Source organism: Petaurus breviceps, unplaced genomic scaffold (genome assembly GCF_028583685.1).
Source record: "Petaurus breviceps papuanus isolate PSGF00001 unplaced genomic scaffold, PetGlider_PUasm1.0 175, whole genome shotgun sequence".
Taxonomy (NCBI): domain Eukaryota; kingdom Metazoa; phylum Chordata; class Mammalia; order Diprotodontia; family Petauridae; genus Petaurus; species Petaurus breviceps.
Window position 1 is genome coordinate 9979636 of NW_027185764.1, and position 25668 is coordinate 10005303.

The 25668-nt window shown below is 40.6% G+C and overlaps 1 protein-coding gene across 2 annotated transcripts in view; it reads left to right on the forward strand.

Annotated features, from left to right (window-relative positions):
• Positions 1-25668, forward strand: part of RADIL (Rap associating with DIL domain) — a 119710-nt gene that overhangs the window by 25966 nt on the left and 68076 nt on the right. For both annotated transcript variants that reach the window (XM_069084762.1, XM_069084763.1), the window contains exons 3-4: positions 22817-23133; positions 24818-25486. In XM_069084762.1, the coding sequence (XP_068940863.1) occupies positions 22817-23133; positions 24818-25486 (986 nt within the window). The remainder of the gene's footprint in view (positions 1-22816; positions 23134-24817; positions 25487-25668) is intronic.

Sequence of the window (25668 nt, forward strand, 5' to 3'; positions counted from 1 at the left end):
GCAGGGAAGATCTTTAAATCTGCATTTCCATTACAAATATGCAGTGTAGAAATACAACAATAATATAAACTGCGAGGTAACATTAATTGCATTTCCAAATTACATGTAAGAATGATTGATATTACCAAGTGAAGAGGCTAGTTGACTTCTGACCTCATTTTCTCCTCTATTTACCCTGGTTATGGGGGTGGTCGATTTGGAAAAAAGGGCACTGCTCCTTGTGTGGGAGGGACTAAGAACTGGGGAATGCCAGGAGATTGTAGCCTGGGGCATTGAAAGGAGAGTCAGTTGATGACACAGATTGCAAATCTATATGGCTGGGAGGATAGAAGTGGGGTGTTCCTTTCAGAAATAGGGAAGTTTGGGAGAGGGTGCATTTTAGGGATAAGATAATTTTGGACTATAGTTTGGGGTGCCTACAGGACATACAGTTTGAAATATAGGCATTTGGCAATGGAAGACTAAATTTCAGCAATGAAGAGTACTGTATATCTAGATCTGAGAACCCTCTTGCTAGAAATGAGAATTAAATCCATGGAAACTAATGAGGTCACCAAGTGAGAGAGTATAAAGAGAGAAGAAGGTACAGATAGACAAGATTGAAGCAGCCAAATAGAAACCAAGAAAGAGTAGTGTCACAAAAACCCAGAGAGAAGAGTTTCCAGGAGTAGAGGGTGGTCAATAATGTTAAAACTCTACACACTGGTCAAGAAGTACTAAGAAAAGGCCATTGGATCTAGTAATTAAAAAATCTTAGATATATTTAGAGAGAGTGGTTTCCTTGGAGTGATGAAGTTGGACACCATATTGCAAGGGGTGGAAAGGTAGAGACAGCCAGTGTAGACAACTTTTTCTAAGGGAGTTGGCTATGAAAGAAAAAAGAAGACAATAACATGTTTTAAGGAAGAGACCTGGTTATATTTGTAGGCAATAGATAAGACCAGTGGATTTGGAGAGAATGACGATTAGAGAAAGGAAATGATAAATGATTTTGGGGGTGGTCTTCAGGAGTGCATGGGAAGGAAGAGATGGGATTAAGGGTATGTTGGTTTTGATGAGAAATGGTACCTCTTCGCTGGTGATTGGAATAAGGGAGAAGAGAACAGGAGATAATGTTAGGGGTTTTTGTGATATGACCCTTAGGCAGAAGAGGAAGCCCATGAGAATACCTTCTATTTTCTTAATAAAGTATGAGTTGAAGTGCTTCACTGAGAAGTTGGGAGCATGAGGGCCTGTGGGAAATTTGAAGAGTGATGAAAGGTTTGGGGGAATACAATTGAGTCTTTTGTTGTTTAGTCGTTAAGTTGTGTCTGACTATTTGTGACCCTGTGGACCACAGCATGCCTCTATCCTCCATGATCTCTTGAAGTTTGTCCAAGTTTTGTATTCTTTGTTTTTGTGACACTACCTGTCCATCTCGTTCTCTGCCATCCCCTTTTCCTTTTTGCCTTCAGTCTTTCTCAACATCAGGGTCTTTTCTATTGAGTCCTGCCTTCCTATTATGTAGCCAAAGTATTTAAACTTCAGCTTTAGTATTTGAGTTTCCACTGAGTAGTCTGAGTTAAGTTCTTTAAGTACTGACTGATTTTATCTACTTGCTGTCTGAGGGACTCTTAAAAGTCTTTTCCAGCACCACAATTCAAAATTGTTGCTTCTGCAGCACTCAGCTTTCCTTGTAGACCTACCCTCACAGCTGTACATTGCTACTGGAAATAGCATAGCTTTGACTACACTGACCAGTCTTTAGGGAAGAGTAAAAAAGATTGTGCCCTATGGCTGCAAGCCCCGTTGTGCTTAAGTAACAAATTTGTAATGGACCAGCTTAGCACTGTTTGCATGATTAATTCAAAGGGTTTGGTGACAAACATTATCAGCTTCAAACTCTCATGTAAACATGAGTTATTTAAATAATAATAAAAAGGAAGTGAGTAAACATCAGTAATAGGCTTGCGGTGAGCCTCATTTTCACCCACTGTTACCTGAGCAAGAGCCTCACTGAACAAAATCCTCAGGAGAGAAACATTTCTCTCAGTTAAGTAAGGGGTTTGTAGTCTGCTTTTTAGTAGCTTCCTAGGCACTTATTCTGACAAGCTGTTGTCAGTCTTCATAGTTCTGTATAGTCATGTTGTGAGGGTATACAAGTCTTTCAGTGATTTGCCAAAAATCACACAGTACAAAGCTTAGAATTCTCTTTCCCATAACCAGAGTCCAAGATCTGGCCAATAAAAGCCTTCTCACAAGTGACTTAGTTAAGCCAGGGAAAATGGAAATCAGCGGAAGCCTTGCTTCTGGGATCTCTCTTAACTCTGATACATTGGTTTTGCAGGAGAATCTATTTGTGAAAGTCATTGTCTTCCTACTAAGAACTATTACTTTTACCCTGGGGGTGAATTTTTAGAGTGAATTTTGAGTCTTTAATACGTAGGCCATGACTTCTTATTCCCCCTGAAGATTTTTTTCTGCAGATTCTTCATTCTGACCTTTATCTTTGAAATTTTAGAGACCCAAGTTGCCAACAGTCTGCTTTAGAGTGAACACGCAGCTGGAACTTGTTTCAGGCTTCCCCAGAAGATGAGGAGTTAGAAACTGACATGTTAAGAGGGGGCTGTGCCCAGTGTTGGGATAAAGGCAGCAGTTACTAATATACCATCTGTGGGACAAGTGGCATGTACCAATGCTTGTCAAGAACTTAAAACAGGGCAACGTGAATTATATCATAAGATATTTTTGGGAGACAGGTTTCTGGGGAAGGAGAGCAAGGTATCCTGTAGTTGTGTAGGAGAAAGGAATTCAGTCCATCAAATAGTGAGGCATATATAAACTGTATCATTGCTGTTCAGAGAGAAAAAGTCCAGTGTGATGGGTCTTTGTCGTCCTCCTTATCTACAGGGCAGTGGTTTCTCCGTCTCAGAGGTGACCTATCAACAAGCACTTATTATGTGCCAGGCATCATGCTAAGTGTTGGAGATACAAATACAAAAAATAAGATTGCTCAGCCTTCAAGAGGTTTATAGTCTACTAAGGAACATAACTTGTTGATAGATAAGTAATTATTGGCTATACACAAAGTAAATTCAGAGTGATCTCAGAAGATTTCGTAAAGGAGCTCCTACCTGAGATAAACCTTGAAGGACCGTAGGAGTTCCAGGAAGCAGGGATCAGGAGGGAGAGCATTCCAGGCAGAGAAATAGCCTGTGCAAAGGCATGGAGACAGGAGATGAAGCTTCATATATGGGAAAGATTAAGTTAGCTGGTCTGATTAGAATGCAGAGTGTGTGTGAGAGAGAAGTAAATGGAACATAGGCAGGAAAGAGGAGATCAGGAAGGGCATGTTCATAGGCATTAGGGAAAGTGCCAATGGATAAAGAGAGGATGAAAATTAGGGAGAAGTAGACTTAGACAAACATGGACAAATATCTTTCATTATATGTCTCGGTAAATGCACAGTGGATATTCAACCTGAATATTGAAGAACCAAACATTTTTAAAAATTAGAAAAGAGCAATATCAGGTAACTTTCACAGCCACGACTAGGGGGAAACAGCTAAGAAAGGGATGGAGGCGATCATAAGTGATCATTTCAGTTACATGAAATTGAAAAACTTTAGCACAAACAAAATGCAGCTAGAATAAGAAGGGAAACTGTCAATTAGGGGAAATAAAATTTTGCCTCAAGTATCTCTGAAGGAGGAGGTCTGTTATTCAAGATATGTTGGGAATTAACACAAGTATATATAAGATCAAGAACCCTTTCTCAAAGGAATGCTAACCAGGTCCACTACAGATTTATGTTATCTAATCTCAGGGGGGCCCTCATTGCAACAAAGCAATTCTTTTACTTCTCCCTAATTCATTCTCCATGAAACTCTCAGTATCTCTTACCATCTTCTGATCTGAGGTCCTCACCTCATTCTTTACTCAAAAGATCGAGGCCATTTGACTTCGAGTCCCTCCTCATTTCACAACTCATTGACATGACATCATCTCTCACTATATTTACTCTATTAATTCAGTCTGAAGGAGTGGCTCCTTCTTTTTGCCAAGATAAGCTCATTATAAATACTATTTTTCCTATTCTCTCTAGTCTTCTCCAGCAAATTGCCTCATTTCTTGACAATCTTTGGTCTCTTCTTTTCTACTGGTTCCTTTCTTGCTGCCTTGAAACACACCCAAGGCATTCCCCTGCTAGAAATCATTAATTTCTAATAAATTGTTAAATCATTAATTAATTAATTGTCAGATCTGATGCATTTCTCAGTTTTATCTTTCTTGACCCTTCTGTAACATTTAATGATCCTTTTATTCTCCTCCCTCTGAGTTTTCACGGCATGTTCTCTCTCCTCACTCTAGATTTTCATGATGCTGGTTCTGCCCTTACCTGTATGATTGTTCATCCTCCAAGTCATGCCTACTAACTGTGGATGAGCCTCAAGGCTCTGTCTTAGGCCCACTTTTCTTTTATCTCTATACTCTCACTTTGTGACCTTATCAGTTTCTATAGATTCCTTTACCATCTCTTTGTCAGAGACTCTTAGATCTTTATATTCAACCCTAGTCTCTCTCCTTAACTTAAGCTCTGTACCACCAACTAAATGTCTGTTGGAAATTCCTGTTTCAGTATCCCACAGGCATCTCCAACTTACCATGTGTAATGCCAAGCAAAGGCAACTTCCCAAGGTTCAAAATACCAGCATAGGTGCTCTCCATTTTATTCAGTGAAAAATTAAGAACAGAGAAAATCAAAATATAGCATCATTCAAAATACAGCATTCACCAAGTATAATTCAATAATCTCCAAGTACTACTCCACCCCTTGACATTATAATCCATTTAGTCAACCACAAAGCCCCTCTTCTCAAATGGAGATTAGTTTCCAATCATAAGTAAAGTACATTCCTTTGTTCAATCACAAAGCACAAAAAAGTCAAAAGTTCCCCGCCCTTGATTCGAAATTGAATCTACCCCAGAGTTATAACAAGCTTAAGCACTGCATTTAATACCCAAAGAGAGGTCTTTTCTTCATCTTGATCCGAGGCAAGTTCTCAGCAATCTTTGTTCCTGGGGAGACAAAGCTTAGCAAGGCCACAAGATACATTGCCAGTGTCTTCATTAATTCATTCTCTGTCTGCAGAACAGTCCTAGGATCCCTGAAAACATTAGCAAAACATTCTTCCAGGATTTCTGTAAACATACAACAAGAAGATCCTTCTTCAGGGCTTCTGAACCAACAGCCAGGTTCCAGGACCTCTGCAACAACAGCACTGTCTTTCACCAGTGGACAAATCTGGCAAAACAACATCAAAACAGACAAAGTACCAGCATAACAGCCATGTCTCCTCAGTCCTTGGCAGCTCTGGGTGGCAGCTTTCAAAAGTCCTGGGCAATTAGAACTGGCCCTCAGCAATCCTCTCCATCTCTCTCTGCCTCCAAGATGCTGCTTCCAAAAAGTTCTTCTGCCTCTCTCTTTTCTTGTGTCTCTCTAAATTTACGTCACCAGCTCCTCCCAGTTCAGCACTCTCTTTTCACATCAACAAGTCCATCCCACAAGGATCACAAGCTCTGGGTTTTAACACAATCAGTCCAAAAACCAAGCCAATACAGGGGGATCTTTAAATTCCATTATTACTACACCATGTCCAAAATAGAATTCATTGTTTTTTTCCTAAACTGAATCTTCTGAATTTCCCTTGTTACTGTTAAGGGTGCACCTTCATTCCAGTCACTCAGGTCTGCCTCCTTGGTGTCATCCTCACTCCTTGTTCCCTTTTCACCTCACATATCAAACTGGCTGCCAGATTTTGTCCTTTGTATGTCCATGTTTCTTCTATACATCCTTTCCTCATCACTCACATAGCTACCAGCTCAGTTCAGGCCCTTATCACTTGTCACTTGGACTATTGCAATTGCCTCCCTTTGGTCTTCCTACCTCAGATCTCCTAATTCTGGTCTGTCTCTCACACAGCTAACTAAGTGATTTTCCTAAAAGGCAGATCTAACTGTTGCAAGCTCCCTACCCCAATAAAAGCCTGTAGTTCCCTGTTATCTCTGAGATCAAACAAAACCTTGTCTTTGGCATTTAAATTTCTTGATAGCTTGACTCCTCTCTAACTTGCCAGTCTTTTTACACATTACCTTTTCCCTTACATGCTGCCTTTTTGTTTTTCTGTGCATATGGCAGTATCTCCCATCTTGGTGCCTTGGTACTGACTGTCCTGCACAGCTGGAATGTCCTCCTTCCTCTTGGTATCCCCAGCGCTTAGTACAGTGCTTGACATACAGTGTGTACTTAATAAATGTGGGCCAGTTATCAAAAGTTATGAGCAAACAGTTCTCATAAGAAGCTATCAACACTTTGAAAGGTTGCTTAGGGTCACTAATAATAAGACAAATATAAATCAAAACAATTATAGTTTCCTTATGCACATAGTACATTGCCAAAGGTGACAAAAGATGGAAATGATCACTATTAGAGAGGCTGCAGACAGACAGACACACTAGTATACTGTGGGTGTGTAGCAGCAAGCACCCCAGCGTCCCCAGGGTGGCTGCCAACGCAGGTTCTTGGATCTGCTTTGCTAAAGGAAAGCAACTCAAAATTGGTTAACAAGCTTACTTTAATCAGTCAAATATATATAATTTACCTAGTTCAGGGGAAAAAGGTCAGCACCCAGAACTTCAGAGTATACAGACAGAATTATCAAGACAGAGAAACAGATCAAGTAGATGGGTTTCCAAACTGTCCAACCATTATATCCATACCAAATCAACATCTGGGTTTTTCAAAGCCGGGGGACTCTCAACAACAGCTTCCCAGAATTCAGATCAAATCACAGAACACTTCTCAAAGTGAGCCCCAAAGCAAAGCCTCCCATCAGGAATTATATAGCCTTCTCCTGGGTCAGAGAATGTAACCACCCTCTTGACCCACTGCCCAATCACACAGTATCAAGGTGTGGGCATTCCTGAAAACCAAGCCTCCTGCCACAGGCTCCATGTGACCACATTCAGCCTATTAGGAGGCAGAGTACGTTTTCAAATCAAGGAAGGTTCTCAGAGTCTCTTAAGCCCTTCAAAGAGCCTAGGGGCAGGGAAGATCTTTAAATTTGCATTTCCATTACAGAGTGAAGCAGTGATTGGTCCAGCTGTTCTAGAGAGCAATTTGCAATTATGCCAAGAATGTGCCTAAAATGCCCTTAGACATTTTGCCCTAGAGATCCCGCTGCTGAGTGTGATCCCTAAGGAGATGATGTAGAGAAAGTTGGAATAGAGACTTCAGTGTGGTATAATGGAAAGGGGACTGGTCTTGGAGTAGGGAGACTTGGGTTTGAATCCCTGTTACCATGGGCGTACCACTGAACCTTTTAGAGCTTCCCGTTTCCTCATCTGTGAACTGTTACTATTGCAAGGTTTTTGTAAGGAAGGTGCTTTGCAGACTTGTTAGTGATATATAAATGTATGCAGCCATAGTGTAATGATGTCAGAATGTGATGGTGAGATCTGGGGTATGACCATCCCAGTATCTTTAGGCTCCCTCCAATGATTCCTTCCCTGTTACCTATGTATATGCTCATTTCCTCTGTCCTTTCAAAAACCCGTCCTCATTAGACTCTGCTGGTTTCTCTTCCCCCTTTTTTGGGAGGGAAGGGGGAAGGCAAGGCAGTTGGAGTTAAGTGACTTGCCCAGGGTCACACAGCTAGTAAGTATCTGAGTCTAGATTTTAATTCAGGTCTTCCTGACTCCAGGTCCAGCACTCCATCTCCTGAACTACTCTCTCCAGGTTCTTCTCCTATCTGTCTTAACTCTCCTCAGTGTCCTTTACTGGATCTTCCTCCAGGTCATGCCCACTAATCATGGATATTAACCAAAGGTGTGTTCTAGCCATCTTTTCTTTGCCTTCTATACCAGAAATTCTTAAACTCTTTTTTTTTTTGCATCATGGTCCCCTTTTGGCACTCTGATGAAAACTTTGGAACCTATTTCAGAAAAAAAAAATTTTTAATCATAATTGAAGGAAATGCTGAATTTCATTTAGAGGTTAGTGAAAATAAAGATATAATTTCTTTCCCATCCAAGTTTATGGACTCCCTGAAATCTGTCTATAGACCTTGGGAACTTGTGCTCCATACTATACCTGTAGGTGATTCCATCAGCCTTCCTGGAATCAATTATCATCTCTTTGTGAATAACTCTCAAATCTATAATATTCCTCCTCATCCTTTCTTCTGAGCTTCTGTCCTGGGTATCACTAGCTGCTTGTAGAATATCTTTAAATGGATGGTCCATAGACATCTCAAATTTACTTTGTCTAAAATAATTCTTTTATGGCTAAATAGCCTGGGGTGGGTCCAGGTACGACCAGGAGGGCCACAATGAAAGGGCAGTTAAAAGGATTATACTGGGATGGGCCAAGTGCCTCAGGCAAATGCCAGAGACTTGGTTTGGGGAGTTCTTTTAGGGATCCAGTGGGAATCCCATTCCCTATCATTCCTCCCTCAAACAAATGGAACCCAAATTATTTTTGGGGTAAGGGTGAAAGTCTGGGCTTCTGAAATTGCTTCCTGCTTGCAAGGGATACACAGCTGTTGCTGCCTTCACAGGGTCCTGTGGAGGAGTTTGACTGGAACAGAGCCCAGGCTACATCCAGGGGACAGTGGATAGACATAGGGTACCCGCTGTTTGCTACCAACTCAGGGGGAGGGGCCAAAGAAGGAGGTACCTCAACAAGACCAGTAGCTGGGACCTGAGCAGGGGTCACCTCAGGGGGAAGGGCCATGGTGGGAGATGCAAGGTAGGAGATATGGCAGGGAACTATAAAATGTTGAGGTCAGAGAACCATAAAATGTTGAGGCTTAAGGTTAGGGGTGCACAAGACCCCAAAATGGCAACATGCCAGGTCCTGCTGAAAGAATTTGACTCAAGTCTTCTCTCAAGGAAAGCAAAGTTTATTAAAGGTTCACCAAAATGGGTAGACTCTTAAGGAGCCTTGGTATCTGAATACAAGCAGGCTAGAATAATCTGACAGAGTGAATCTGCTAGAGAATTCTCCGCTCTCATGGAGGCAAGATGGAGCTTATATATAGAAAGATTGTAGGAGGGTTTTAGGGGTAGTCTAGAGGAGGAGTTTGGGAAGCTTCTTCAGGAGTCAAATGAGATTAGGGGTGGGAAATAGCTGGAGGCCACCTGGGGATGACAGACCATGGAGGGCTAGGGTAGTAACAGAGATTTGGGCTGAGCTATAATGAGAGGCCTCCTGTGGGAAGATTCAAGAAGAATTCAAGGGGGTTCCCAGAGCCTGCACCTCATCAGCAGGATCAGGAAAGGTGTCCTATAAAATGTAATGCTTTAACTGAATCTTGAAGGAAGTAGGGATCTATGAGAAAAGTGAGTACTCCAGGCATGAGGAATGGCCACTAAAAAGGCACAGAGACTAGAGATGCACGTGTGAGCCACAAGAAGTGTGAAGCTCAGAAACAAAGCAATATAAAATATGGCAGGACAGGCAGGTTGGACCTACTCAGGCCTCAAGCACTACCCCTACAGCAGTCTTGGGGCTATTTCCTCTTTTGACCCCTTCCCCTCCTCAGGTGCCAACTGACGTTCCCCCTTGCCAGTCTGATCCCCCAGTCTTGTAGTCTGATCCAGTTCAGGCAGCACCCCCCAGTTACTCCCTCACAGGAAGTGGGATTTCCTGTTTTCCCTTAAGGGAAGTGGTTGTCTTGTTGGGTGGGACAACTAGAGTACATGTCCCATTTTCTGTTTTGTCTTTCATCCAAGTTAAAGAAAAATTGGAGAGGTTCTCTGAAGACTCAACAAAGTTTACTGAGGGCTTCAGAGATGCATCTCTACATTTCAAGCTTTCTTGGGGTGATTTGTGTACCCTCTTCTCTTCCTGTTGTTCCACTGAGGAGAAGAGAAGAATCTGGGAACAAGCCCAAAAATTTGGGAATCGTTTGGCTAGCAGTGACCCCAGAAAATACCCCCCCAGGAACGGCTGCTGTTCCTGCTAGTGACCCAGGATGGGATTACCAAACTAGTGAGGAAAGGGGAAAAAGAGAACGTATGGTACTTTGCCTGTTAGAAGGCCTAAGAACCACATTTCAAAAGCAAGTAAATTATCAGAAAATTAGGGAAATTACTCAAAAAGAAAAGGAAAATACTGCCCTTTTCTAAGACCAATTGGTAGAAGCTTTCAAAAGGTTTACAAATTTAGATCCTGACTGTATAGAAGGGGCAGCAGTCCTTAACATGTATTTCATTAATCCTAGTTGCAGCAGAGAAGAAAGAGCGAAGGGAATGAACCAGAGACAGAGAACATGTTCGATTCTTGACTGCTGCCATGGCCATGAAAATCCCCTCCAGGGCACTCCCTCGGAGGAAGCCCAGCAACTTGGGCAGTGGGGAAACCTGCTTTTGATGCCACAAGGAAGGTCATTGGTCCAAGGAGTGCCCCTCTAAGGCACCCCCCCCAGAGGGAGCCCCAGGAACTGACATCTCTAGAACTCTTCTCCTCAGTGGAGCAACAGGTAGAGAAGAGGATATGCACCCCAAGAAAGCTCGAATTGTGGGGACATGTCTCTGAAGCCCTCAGTAAACTTTGTGGGATCTTCAGAGAACCTCCCCAGTTTTTCTTTAACTTGGATGAGATCCAAAATGGAGTTGTCCCACTGGACAAGACAACCACTTCCCTTAGGGGACAAAGCCCTGAAGGCACTGTGGGGATAGGGGCTTGGGAAGGGAGATAGGAAATCCCACTTCCTGTGAGGGGGTGACTGGGGAGTCCTGGCTGTACTGGATCAGACTGCAAGGCTGGGGGATCTGGCTGGCAAGGGGGAAGGTCAGTCGGCACCTGAGGAAGGGAAGGGATCAGAAGAGGAGATACCCCTAAGATTGCTGTGGGGGTAGGGCTTGAGGCCTGAGTGGGTGTCACCTCAGGGGGAGGGAGGGGGGCACCTCAGCAAGATCAGTGACTGGGACCTGAGCAGGAGTCCCTGAGGGGAGAGTGGCCATGGTGGGAGATGCAGGGTAGGAGATATGGATGGTGGAGGCAGGAAATGAGGGGTATTGGGTTAGAGGAAAAGGGAAGGGAAACCAAGGGAAAAAGGGTTGGGGAACAACAGGAAAGGCTGGGGAAGCTGCCTTGGCAAGACTCATGACTGGGACTTGAGCAGGAGTCTCCAAGGGGGCAGGGGCTGGGGCCCAAGCCTTGGCGGCCATAGGAAGGGGGTCATTTAATTGGCTCTTTGTGAAGGGTCTCTAGCTTCAAGCATCTCACAATCTTTCCTGAGAACCATGTTCTGAGAAGGTTGTCATCTATCCCCATCCTTCCTTCCAACACCCAAATGTAAGTTCACCAATAGCAGGGACCATTTAATTTTTTATTTTGTATTCTGAGTTCTTAGCAGAGTGCCTGGCATGTAGTGGGCATTTTATAAATGCTTGTTAATTGATTTTCACCTTCTGCATTGTTCATACATTAGGTATTTTACTAAGTTTTTTATTTGCACTATATAAATACTTCTTTTTTACCTGGGTATTCATTCATACCAGCTCTTGCCCACTTTAGCATAGTTACTCACCTGTCTTTTATTTCTTGTTTCTTTTTTTTGCCCTCCCAGGGCTAATGCCAAACTACATAGTAAAAAGGAGCCATTGACAAGCTCCACCTAAAGTTTGGCAGAGAGAGTCCCATCCCCTTAGGGTAAACTGTACCATTCCTTATCTCAGGATCTGTTAAGGCAGTCTTTACCAACCTTACCACCTCTGTTATCAGTCTTACAAAATTCTCTTTCTAGCACACCTAGTTTTATCATACAGATTTTTCCCTTGCCGTAGTCCTGCTAGGCTCTATTTCCAACTGTGACCTCCTAACAAATAGCTTAAGAGTTTTATCTGCTCAGTTACTATTATCCTAATTAATTTAATAACTGCCTGGGGGAAAGGGGAAGGGAAGAGAGTTATTCACTATCAGAGTCATTAATTAGTATGAAAATCTCCAGGTAGAAAAATGTTTACCCTGGAAATAAGACTTTTCACTGCTTTTTTCCTTCCTCTATGGGAGGAACAAGGGAATTCATAGAAATTTGCCTTTTTAGGGAGAGTTGGCTATATTGAACACTTACCTGTTGTAGATAGAGGCCATAAATGCTGTAAAAGCAGACACATTAGTTCTCTGTATTTCACTGGGTGGTGCATACAGGTGTTAGGATATAATCAGCCTTGACTGTAATGAAGTTGGCCAGGATGGAGAGGGAAGAGCCGTAAGAACAGGATTGGGAATTCGTGTGGGTGGATGCTTGGACATGGTGTATAGCAGCCAGACAACTAGATGGAAATGTGCTGGGGGAAAACATAAGCAAGCCTTGTGCAGTTGCCAAATAGAAGGAAGTGTCAGTCTGTTCATTACAAGATTGTCCAGTTGTTTTCAAGGTAGCTTCTTATGTATTGTGATGTGGTGTTACTGTGTGCTGACAAGGAGATACTTGAGTACACAAAAGGATTACTGCCCAGTTATGAGAGGAAAAGCATCTTTGTAAAATTAGTTAGTACCTTGTCTTTGTACCCCTCAGTTCCACACTGGGTCAGTTCTGTGAAACCTTTAAAATATTTGTTGATGAACTTTTCTTATCTGTCATTCCCCATCAATTCACTTCTCTTTTCCTTCCTAGTAAAATTCCTCCTTCATTAAATGCATAATCAAGCAAAATCAGGCCATGTCTGAAAATGCATGTCTTATTCTGTATCTTGAGTATGTATTTTTTTTTTTCTTTTTGGAGGGGAGAAGGCAGGGCAATTGGAATTAAGGGATTTGCCAAAGGTCACATGGCTAGTAAGTGTTAAGTGTCTGAGACTAGATTTAAACTCAGGTCCTCAGGACTCCAGGACTGGTGCTCTATTCACTGCCCTACCTAGCCGCCCTGTCACCTTTCTGTTAAGAGGTGGAAGATGTGTTTTATTATCGACCTTTTTTTTTTTTTAAGCAATTGGGGTTAAGTAACTTGCTCAAGGTTACATGGCCAGTTATTTCTGGGTGTGGTGCTAAGTATCTGAGCCCAGATTCGATCCCAGGTCATCCCGACTCTGGGGCCGGTGCCTTTACTGGCTGTGCTACCTGGCTGCCCCTTATCGATCTTTTGAAGTCATTGTTGGCTTCTGTTCTAGTTAAAGTCCTAAAGTATTTTATAGTTGTTAACTCTCAGATTATTGCGATCATTGTGTAAAATGTTCTCCTGGTTCTAGTCATTTCATTCTGCATTAGTTCATACAAATTTTATCATAATTCTGTGTCATTTCTTATGATGCAATAAAATTCCATTAAATTTGTATTATGAGTAGCTCAGCCATTTCACAGTTGTTAGGGACCTACTTTATTTCCAGTTCTGTACTATAATAAAAAGTGCTACTATAAATATTTGTATACATATATGCGCTCTTTCTCTGTCTGTGACCTCCTTGGGGTATGTGTATAGTTAATAATATTGTAGATCAAGTTTAGAAATTCTTTTAATATAGTTCCAATTTTTTTCCAGAATGATTGAGCCATTTCACAACTTCACCCTTAGTTCACTCGTGTGTCTGTACTCCCACAACCCTGTAACAATTGGTGTTTCCCTCTTTTGTTACCTTTGCTAATCTGAAGAATGTGAGATGGGAACTCAGAGGTATTTGGGTTTGTATTGCTCTTCCTAGACACTTGTCGAGCTTTTTTCATATGGTTGTTGTTAGCTCACATTTCTTTATTTGAGAACTACCCATTCATATTCTTAGACCACTTAACTATTGGGATATGATTCTTATGCTTATGTATTTGTGTCAGTTCTTTCTATATTGTGGCCATTAGACATTCGTCAGACAAATTTGCTTTGAAGTTTTTTTTCCAAATTATTTCTATTGTGGTTCTAACTGCATTTATTTTACTCATGTAGGATTTTTTTAGTTTTACCTAATAAAAACTGTTTATCTCTTAATGATCATTTCTGTCCCTTATTTCAGTAAGAATTCTTCTAGCCATGGTTGTCCTCCATTTTTTAAAAATGATCTTTATATTTAAGTCATTTATCCATTTGGAGTTTATTGTAGTGTATGATAGTGTGTTGATTTAAGCAATCAAGCTGTGCTAGAATGATTTGCAGTTTTCCTAGCAATTTTGATTAAACTGGAAGTCTTTATATAAGTATCTAATGTCCTTAATATTTTCCATTAATCAACTTGAATATTTTTTAACCAGTAGCAATATTGGTTGTTAATTAATGGTTGCTGCTTTATAGTATACTTTGAAGCATGGTATTACAAAGCCCTCTTTATACCTCTTTCTCCCTCCTCTCCACCCCAGTGATTGCCCTTTATATTCTTGACTTTTTGTTCCTGTAGATATATTTTGTTATTATTTTGTCTAGATGGAGAAAACAATTCCTTGGTAGTTTGATTTGGCATTAAATCTGTAAATTAATTTATATAATGGTGACATTTTTATTATATTGGCCTGGTTCAACCATGAGCAGTCAGTTTCTTAATTATTGTCTTCCTTTATTTTTGTTAAAAAGTGTTGTATAATTGTATTTAAGTCCTTGGTGTGTCTCGATGAGCTTTCTAGATACCTTAAAAATCCTTTAGTTATTTTGAATGGGATTTATTTTCCTATTTCTTCCTCTTGGATTTTGTTAGTAATATACAGAAATGCTGATGATTTTTGTAGGTTTATTTTCTATCTCACTACTTTAAATTGTTTCAATTAATTCTAGTTGAAGTGCAAGAGTTTTCTAATTAAGCTTTTGTGTCATCTACAGATAGTGATAACTTTATTTTACCTTTGCCTCTTTTCTTTTGCTTATTTAAGTTTTATTTTCTTCTTATAGCTAGCATTTCTAGAACTATTTTAAGTAACAGTGGTGATCAAATGAGATAACAGGTACAGTGCTTTCCAAAACTTAAAGCTCAATGTAAATGCTACTATTATTGATGATGAAAATCTTTGCTTTATCCCTGATTTTACTGGAAAGGTTTCTAGTGTTTCTCTGTTACAGATAATACTAAATTCTTAGTTTTTGGTAGATATTGTCCACCATCTTGAGGAAAAATCCATTTATTCCTATGCTTTCTAGTGTTTTTAATATAAAATTGCATTTTATTAAATAGCTTTTTCTATATTTCTTGACATAATCGTGATTTTTATTTTGTGTTATTAATATGATCTAATACATTTATAACTTTCTTAATGTTGAAACATCCCTATATTCCTGATATAAATCCATCTTGATCAGAATGGATAATCTTTTGAATATGTTGCTATTGCTTCTTTGCTAATATTCAGTATTTTTACATAAATATTTATTAGGCATATTGGTCTATAGTTTTCTCTGATTTTTCTCTTCCTAGTTTAGGTGTCAGGATTGCATTTGTCTTGCAAAAGGAATTTGGCAAAATGTCTTCTTTTTCTCCCCCCTCCCCCAAACAATTACGTAGTATTAGAGTTAAGTATTCTTTCTTTGATTCTGTGTATGATCAATTCCCTGAATGTATTTTGCTTCAGATTAATCTCCAAAAGCATCCAATCTTAGACAAGGTAATATTAGATAAATAGGGAAATTCCTAGTTTTTGTCTCAAGTAAGACACTAGCATAAGGAGCATGGCTGATTCTTCAGTGTTGGGATTAGATGGTTGTCTGATACTCTACTTAATGTAAACAACTTGGTTTTAGATTGATGATCCATGAGGTTGGTTATTGGATCATGAACAGGGCTATTTTTTCCAGAAATAGAGAGGTCATTTCCTAACCTGTTGACATCATAATATGACTACTAAATAATTATTAGTATCCAAATCTGTTTTAATCCTTAATTAGCAGACCTTGGCAATCAGTTATCTGCCTCTCTCCTAGCTAAAATTCTTCTACAGAACCCATCTAGTTAATAATAAGTGAAGTTTCATGTCTGCTATATAGATTTCATTGGCAAAACTGGCACAAGCACCAAGAAGTCAACTAAAGGAACCCTGCTGGTTTGGCCTTCAGTTTTTGACAAGGTAGATCCTGTATCAGATGCTCTTTTGTTATCTTTTTCAGCTTCATGTGTAGGGAACCAAAGGCTTTTTTAGTGCTAAAAGACAGCAGAAGGTAAAATGGGGGTGAGAGGTATCTTTTCTTTTAAAGAGGCATTTTGAAGGGAAAGGTAATCTTGCCAAACTCCAACAGAGGGTTCTCCAAGAGAGATCAGCAGCACAGGTACCCTCCTTCTAGCAGACAGGTGCTACTTTAATTTTAAAATGCTATTTCACTTCTCATGTTATTCATAGGTTTCAGTGATTTAAATAGAAAATACTCAGATCTAGTTAAAAAGAATAGAAGTTTCATAGAAATTTTAACTTCCAATAATACCCATTTTGGCCTTCAGGATAATGCTTGATTGTGTTTTATGGGTGAGTGGGTTTCATATAATGTTAGCTTACTTTCACATCCTGCAGGGGTCTTCATAAGCTAAAGTAATTCCATCAAGTCTTTATATTATGGGACTCTTGAGTGTGGATTGCTTTATAAACCTTATAGGCTTTATTAAATGTTAGCTATTCCCTTAAATCTTAAATAAATTTGGTTTCAATTATCAATTGATTGAATATTTACAGATTTATGCAAAAATAAATACAAGGTAGTTAATCCAAGATATATTAAGTCATTAAAAGAAGACTCATTTACTGCAGTGGCATCCTGTATTTCTACCATATTTATTTTTTACTCAACATACTGAACTATTTTTTTTAAAAGGTCCTTGGTTCTTTCTCTCAGTAGGAGTTTTTGCTTTGCTCTAAATAGTTGTCCATAACCTTCCAGTTTTTAGATCACTTCCTATTTCTGGTGTTGGAGTTAGGTAATAGAAATCTTTAAACATTCTGAATACTTTAAAACACTTTTTTTCAAAGCTAGCTACAGCATTGGGAGGAAAGAAGAAAAACAGGAGCAGGAGGGGGAAAGCCGAAGGCTAAGGTTATAGAGGGACTTTGTTACATTCAGGAAAAAAGCTGTGTTTATCTTTCCAGTGCAGCTCAGTAGCTAAAACAGACCTTGTGACAGGAGCTCTATCTGCAGTTAAAAGCTGCTTTTCCAAGCTAATTTTGCCATACAAAATAAATACAGAAGCTTTTCCTCTCCACTAGATAAGGGAACACTAATTTCATTGAGCGATGGTGGGAGAGCAGTTTTTAGCAAAAATATTTTTACTGCGCAACTTCTTCTCCCCTCTCCTAATGGTCTTATTTAAAAGACTGCTGAAAAGTGACCATTTATTTTCTTCCTGCAGAGTGAACCCCTCTAGTTTGTCTCTTGGACAGGTGAAGAAAGCTAGCTAGAAATAGTTCAAGAGAAAATGAATCCAAGTGTCCTTTTCTTTATTGTCACTGGTATAAAGTCAGTGTATATTCTGGCTCTGACATAGTTACTCCTAAATTTGAAAGCAGGGTTTTGGAGTTTTTTTTGTCCTGATGACAGACAGTAAAGTGCCTAACAGATTTCAAGAATAGAGGAAGGCAGCGGGGTGGCTAGGTGGCACAGTGAAAAGACCACCAGCCCCGGAGTCCTGAGGACCTGAGTTCAAATTTGACATCAGACACTTAACACTTGCTAGCCATGTGACCTTGGGCAAGTCACTTAACCGCAATTGCCCCGCCCTCCCAATCATTCGAAAAGCAAAAAAAAAAAAAAAAGAATAGAGGAAAGTAAAACACAATCATATTGAATAACCAAATGGTGGAACCATTAGGTGTTGTGCTTTGTTTGAGATGCTACCATGTATTCTGGTTTACTTCATTTGTAGTAGTACTCTCAGAAATGTTAGGAGAGGAATGATTTTTTTTGCTCCTAAATCTATATTTTTTATGCATTGCCAAATGTTTGACAAAGTGGGGAAGAGATCTGTTATCCTCTGTGGAAAAATGGTATTCCTGCATAGTTGACTGACTCTTGATTATTTGGGCCTGCCTTACCAGTTTGCAGACTAAGTTCTTTTTTCTCTTTCCTGAAAGATTATTTCACTTGGTATCAAGGAGAAGAGATGAGCCTCATATGAGTGCACTTTTTTTGTTTCTGTTAGGCATGTGATTCCGTTGGAATAGAGAATCCTGATGAAGAAATTCTTTATACCATTGTACCTGTACTGCACTTTCTAGTCTTAGAGAGCTGCCTGGTTACTGAGAAATTAAATGACTTGCCCAGAGTCTCGTAGCTGATGAGTTTCCGAGGGTAGCTTTGCACAGGTCTTCTTGACTTTGAGGTTAAGTCTCATGTGAGTTTTACTTATTGTTTCATACTGGTAGAAGTTTTGTGGGAGCTTGAAACTAAGAACTAAAGTAGGTCTTTTGGATTATTTGTGGGTTTCAATTTTCCTTACTTTCGTTGTCCTGATTATTACAAGTAATCAAGAATTGAGAGGTTCTTGATTGCTTGGGTAACCTATCAAATGAGTTGTACTACATTAAAACTGATTTAGTATGTAAAGAAAAGACTAAAGACTAAACGTTTCGCCTAGAGTTTGATCTTAAAAGGGCCAGGCAACCTTTTCCAAAACCAGGCACCCTGTATTATTTTTACAGTATTTGAGATGAAACAAAGTAAAAGAAAAAGAGTGTATTTTTTCTTAGATTTGAACAGAGTATACACCATTAATACCATAGCTACAGCTGGCATTTTAAAACCCCTACGAAAATGCATCTTGTATACTTAGGGCTTATTCTGCCTTTAGGGAGCTTATGGTCTAGGAGAGAGATATGGCACAAATAACTAAGCCCTACATGGGCCCTGGTGTTAATAATGTATTCTGATTATTTTGCTGAGTAAACAGTGTTGCCAGTGCTTGGTAAAATTTAATCTTTATGCTTTAGGACCTAGCCCAGTGCTCTCTGCAGATAGTGGGTGCTTCTAAAGTCATGCTTCTAATTTCAATCATAGGACCATAGATTTAGAGCTTGAAGAGACCTCAGAGTTCCCCAGCTCAACCCCTTTTAGTTTATAGATGAAGAGCTGAAGCCCAGCGAGGTTATGGTCACATAGGAGTTAAATAGCAGGAATGAGATCTGAACCTAGGTTTTCTGACACTTCTTTCTCCCTGTTCTGAAACTATTTATCAGAATAAATTTTGGAAGAATTCACTAGTGCTTACCTCTTAGGAGATCTTAAGATGTATTTTATCGTTAGTTCTCTGGCTGCTAATGAGGTGACCTGATTGAAAATGTCAGTGCTCCTGAACTTGCCTGGATCTTGACCCCATAATATAGATGTTTAGTGCAGGTAGCCGAAAACAACAAATCGTGCATCTTCAATCAGGACCCCCTCATCCCTCTGCTATTGCTTCAGTGAAGCTAAAAGGGTTTCCAGAGCACCCAGGGTTTTAAAACCTGGAACATTTTATAATCACCATACAAGGCCTATTAGCTACCTTAAAGATCCTGGAGACAGTTGTTTGTTATCTTCCTAGGTGATTCCTTCCCAGTGCTACCTATCACTGAATAAAAAGTTGGCGCTTGTCTCAAAAAGAATGGAATCAGAACTGTCTTTTTTTCCCTCCAAGGATGGAAGGCACCCCTTGAGGGTATACTAGGAATCAGAGTCACATGAAATTTAACATATATATGTAGAAGAGTTGGAACTCCTTTTATTTTTAACGCCTGTGTTAACCAAGAGAACACTGTAATTTCTGTGTCATTTAACTGTGAGCAGTCTCCCAGCTAAGATCAGAGTGGACCTGTGCTTACTGATTCTGTTTCATCTATGGATTATGCTTCACTATTGAAGAACCAACCTCCAAGATTCCCAAGGCCACATTCAGTAACTTTCCATTTATATCCTCTCAAAGGGCAATCTCCTGATGGTTCCATGCTTGTACCAGCATTACATTGCAAATATTTTTATTTTCAGGTGTTCATTGTAAAGCAGCTAGCAGTCAGAATATTTCACTTCATTTATTCATAATGGAATAAATTTCATCCTGTAGTTAACAGTATTAAACGTAATCTATTTCTAAGCCTCAACTTGACAGGGTCCCTTTAAGCAGTCAGCAGACCTGAAAACGCGGGCTCTGCAGAGAGCCACTGTCTCTGGCAGAGAGGAATATTGTGCATTCTGCTCTGAGTCTTCAGATTTGGAGATATGATCCCATAGGAGAATCCTATACCTACAAATACCCTATTCTGTTTGCGTTTACTGGGCTTCATGCCACATAAAATGAAATTTGGAAATTGAAGAGGAAAAAGGCTATTTTTTTCCTCAAACTTCCCTGCTGCTTTTATAGCTTCATGACTTCTGAAAGGTAATTTTCAGCTTTTATTCTCTCCTAGAAATCTTATTTATTTTTACTTTATTTTTTCTAAGGCTGGACTACTCAGAAACCTTCCTTGATTCAGAAAAGGTTGGAAGATTAAAAATGCCATTTTTACCTTACCTGTTTTACTTTCCTTTCAGATTTGTGCCTCACAGATAATATTTAGTTTGCAAAATGCTGTCAGTTCCAGAAGGGAGCTGCATCTGCCATTATTTGGGATAGAGGACCTAACCCAGGTGGGCAGAAGGATGATAAACTTCAGTAAATGAACTGAGAGCGAGCTATGTGCTGTCTCTCAGTCTCACTCTTCTGGCTGCTCTTCCAAATTGATACTCAGAAGTTAATTAAGGTCTGCTCTGCAGCAGGCAGACTCTGAGATCCCTCATACTGCAGTCTGCAGGTTCAGGCAGTTGGCATTCTCACCCTGATCATTGGCAGAACTGGTCATCCTCCAGTACAGTACAGGATAAGGAAAGAGACCATCCACAAGCCCCGTATGGTAAGAAATGAATCTCTTGTTTTTAGGCTTTGTGCCCTGACATTTCTTTCATTTATTTTCAGTTAGTATGGCTCTAAGTAGCTGATGCTGCAGATTTTGATGGGTCTTCATATAAGGCCAAAATAAGCCTAAAGGGCATTCTGAAGGAGAATTGAAGCAGAGGGTTGAAAAGAGAATGCTTAATACTGAATTTGGGGAGCATTTAAATTTGGAGCTAATTTTCATATACTGTGATTTCTCTGATTTTCTAATTACTTTGACGTGAAAGATCCCTGACTTTGTATTTTATAAGTTCTTAATGCAATATTTTTAATAATTTTGTACTTTTTTGTTACTTTTATATATTAGAAGAAGAGAGTCAGTCTTAAAATGTAATCCTAGGGAACTTGCCCTATTTCCTGGTTTGTGATTTCTATTATTCCAACCCCTGCCCTCCCCACATCTTCACCCCCTGGTTTTTGGTTATAAAAGCCAAGTATAAGGTCCACTGGGCAAGGAGCCAGAAGATCTGGGTTTTATTTCGCAGCTTTGCAGCATTGCTGAGTGGACTTGGGCAAATAACTGAATCTCTCTGAACCTTTGTTTCCTTATCTGTAAGTTGGGAATAATACCAGTCTTATTTTGTGAAGGTTGTTGTGAAGATCAAGTGAAATAAAAATAAGGAAAAACACTTGGAAGACCGTGAAGCACTATGCAGATGAGATCTGTGGCGATAGGATCATTGTGATGAATGGATTTTACTTCCCTTTGAGGGTGGCATTTTTCCAGTGGCTTCTGAGGGAAGGATACGAGTTCTTTACGGGGGATTTCATGGATGCTAAGTATGGGTGATGTGCTAATACTTGTGGACCCTAGGAAATAAATCAGCCAGTCCTGTTGGTGCTGTTGCTGCACCCTGGTGGTACTTTGAAGAAGCCCTTATAGAGATGTTAATGGTAGATTTCATCAGATACGCTTGGTGTCTAGAATCCAGCCATCAAATTTAGAAGCCGTTTGAATTTTTTAGGAAATAAAAAGGAGGGGAGGTGAAAAGGAAGCCAACATGCTCCTGTAAGCCAGTGCTCATTAAGCTCTGGTCCAGACCCAAATTGAGGTCACAAAGATCTTCATCCTCTGTGAAGTCTCAGAAAGGTAGCTGAGTATATCTGGCCAACAGATTTTGTGAATGCTGACTCGAAAGCCTCCATGGAAGCCAACAGTGTCTTCCCACTTTTAGACTGTGCCTTTGCTTTCAGTCTAGTGAACTTATTACTGTGAGAATTTAGTGACAAGTAAATCTTTCAGTATCCATTGTGCCTTGTGAATTCCCCTTTATTTCAAGCAAATTCCCCTCTGAGATAAAATTGGCAAGTAAGTTGAAGCCCAGTTGCACAGTTCAAATCTATTTTCTCAGTTGAATAAGGTACAGAAGTAGCTGAAGAACCAAAGAAGCCAGTTCCCTACTATTCACAGCATTAAATGGTGCTGTCCAGTGTTGTTTTCTTTTTGAAGTTATTGTTAATGCTGTTTTTAAAAAAGCAACTAAGTGCATAGGAGGCAACAGTCAACAAGCAGGCAGTGATGCTTCTCGGTTCTCTTTTGTGTACTGTCTTCTCTTCTAGAATGTAAGCTCTTCAAAGATAGGGACTGTCTCTTTTTTCTTGTATTGTTTAGCACAGTGACTGATATATAGTAAATATTTAATGAATGTTTTTTGTTTGCTTTATTACAAGGACTTGTTGACTCTCTCTTAAAGAAAAGCTCCCAGGGCATTATGGTGGAAATGGACAATGGGATTATTTATATGTTTTTCTATATTTAAAAGATCTTCTAGTATTAGAACAATGATGGTGATAGAAGAATGTTAATATTTTGGAGGCAGAGACTCATTTGAGAAGTCTTGTCTCAGCCAAAGAGAAGCTTGTTTGGTTAGAATGAGATCTGAAAGGAAATAGTGAGAAATTAAGCCCTAGATTAAAACTCCAATTATTTAATTCTGAAAGAAATAATTCTTTGAAAACAACTTACTTTTCATTTTAGGAATCAATGCTCAGGCAAGGAAACTGCAGAAGAATCGTGCAAAGGGTGCCACGACACTGACCACAGGATGTAAACGGAATTCCACCCCACCCACTCTTCGGCGCACAGTTAGCGAAACCAGCTTGAGCCATCCCAGTACAAAAGAAGAGGAGCCGAGGGGGCGTAATTCCACCTCACTAGACCCTAACCGAAGCCCAGAGGATCCAGTGAAAGAGCTTCAGGACTCTGTTTGGGAGACAAATAGCAGCAGCAACATGCGATACTCACTTTACCAGTCGCCACACCTTCTCCTTCTGCAGGGCTATAGTCAGCAGCATGTACGTACTTCACTTCTCTTATAAAACTGACTAGATAAGCAGTTCTCTGCACTTGTGATGAATAAAATCTGCCCCCTCCTTAAGTGACCTCTTTTAGTCTTTAGTCAGATGGTCTTTCTTATAAGGATACTTCATCATCTACAACTCTGGCTAGGAATTGAGGGGCGGGGGTTGGGGATGCTCATCAGTGTGTGGGCTGGCGTGAAGATACTTTGAAGAATTAAGTTTCTATATAAAAGATGATTAGGAAGTGTGACAGTTCTTCTCAGGCAGTAGCTAATTGTTCCTACCCTTGTCAGATGGAGAGAACTGGCCATAAGGTAGCGATAATAAGGTTTACAAAGTGCTTTACACAACCCCTTGTAAGGTAGATGGGGTAAGGATTCTTGCTCCCATTTTGCAGAGAGCACCGAGATTCAGGAAGATAGAATGACCTGCCCTGCTCATCCAGGTAGGACGTGTGAGAGCCAGGATTCAAACCCAAGGCTCCACTCTCCAGGAATAGCAGTTGATCTTTATTCCCCAAGTTGAGAATGCTGAGAATCCTCCCCTATTTCTTAAGCTACAGGCCAGAGTCTCCTGTCAAGTGAGCTCCAGCCCCTGGGATGGCTTGACCTTTTCACAGAGGGAAGAATGCTATTCAGAGAAGTCTTCCACTCTGCCAGCCAGAGTGCCTAAGGAAAATGCTCCATCTAAATTTCATGTATGCCTGCTTTAGTCACTTGAACCTCAAGTATGGGAGTGGACTCAGTAACGATCCCTCCTCCTTCTGAAGTTTTCCACTGCATTCATGATCCTTTCTTAGAGAGCTTTACACGTTGGTTTCAAGGTGGACACAAAAAAAGACGGTATAGTTTTCATTTCCAAGAAGGGGAGAGCCACAGGCTGACTGGCTCCATTCCAGGTCATAATGTCACCGTTACAGCTGGAGAGAGCCTCTTTCTTGGAATTGTATGTAGATGTTTCTAGACCTAGGGAATGTAGCGTATTTCTTGAGGGATGACTTTGGAAGCAGTTACCATTAATATCACCTTTGAATACATGTTAGCCAGAAATTAATGCCTTACTCCTCCAGTCCACCCTTGCCATGCTCTCTGCAGATAGCTCTTCATTCTCCCCTTCATCATTTCTTATTTACTCAGCTTTAATTTATTTTCTCACTCTATTTAAGAATTATGTCTCATTAAAACTAAAATAGAAAGTTTCAGATACCCAAGTGTTAAGGGAAATATCAGATTACTTAATTGGAAGGAAATAAAGATATTGTACTTGCACATTAGAGGGAGGCAGTGCTTTGGATCACTTGGGGACAGTTTAGCAGTTACGGGCGTGTGGTCAGTTAGTCTGTCTCTTTCTAGGTCACTTGTCATCCTGCCACTACAGATTCAAAGGTGTTAGAATGGAGCAGTCTTTGAGTCTCAAGTCTATTACTTATTGTCCTTTGGGGAAAAAGAAAAGAAAGTTGTCCAATCTAAGGGTGGTTGCCAAATGTGGGGCAGGTGGAGGGAAAAATGCAAACAGGAGATCCCATGGCTCTTCAGCTTCAGCTAGGCTCAGGGCCCTTGGGACAGCTCTTCTTGCATTGTAGGCTCAGGTGACCAGAGTGCCTTTTTTCTTGTGTTTTTTCCTGATCAAGTTGCCTGAACCCTTGGCTTGTCACTGAAGTTTTATGTTTTCATTTCAGGATAGCTTAGTTTATGTGCTCAACCGTGAACAACACACAGTGGGCCAGAGGACTCCCTCTAGCAAGCCTAGTATCAGCCTTTCAGCCCCAGACATTCTTCCCCTCCACTGTACCATCCGTAGGCTCCACCTCTCCAGCCATTCAAGACATTCCCAAGCAGAAGAGAAGCTTATCCTGGAACCAATACCTGGGGCTAGTATATCTATCAACTTCTCAGAAGTGGGAAAGACTATGGTACTCCACCATGGAGACCTACTCTCTTTGGGGCTTTACTACCTGCTGCTTTATAAGGATCCTGCACGAGCCCAAGTCCTCCCTGTCCAGACCCTGGCACGGCTCAAAGCTGTCCCCCGAACATCAGACCCTGTCACCTGTAAAATGTGTGGGACAGTGCTCAGAGGCAGAACATCTTCCTCATCCAAGAGGCGTGGAGCTCTGCCTAGTCAGAAGAACCCTCGACGAAGGCTTCATCTGGAGTTTGGGCCAGCAGTAGAGGATGTGCTAGTGAAGAGGATCATGACATTGATTGAGCCAGGGGGTGATGACCATAAGCTGACACCTGCCTTCCTTCTCTGCCTCTGCATCCAACATTCTGCCACCAACTTTGAGCCAGGCGAATTCGGGCAACTATTACTTAAACTGGCCAAACTCATCCAGAGGACAGTTTGGGTCAGTCAAAACAGGGATTGAGGGAGGTTGGGCTTCTGAAGTGTGTGACCAGCCATGCTTGGGCTGATTGCCTGGCTCTTTTCCAGAGACACTTTTAGAGTTTGTTTCTAGTACCTAATGCATCAATCAGCAGTAGTATGTTTCTGTTCCTCCCCCTCCTCCTCCTCCCCCCTCCTCCCCCT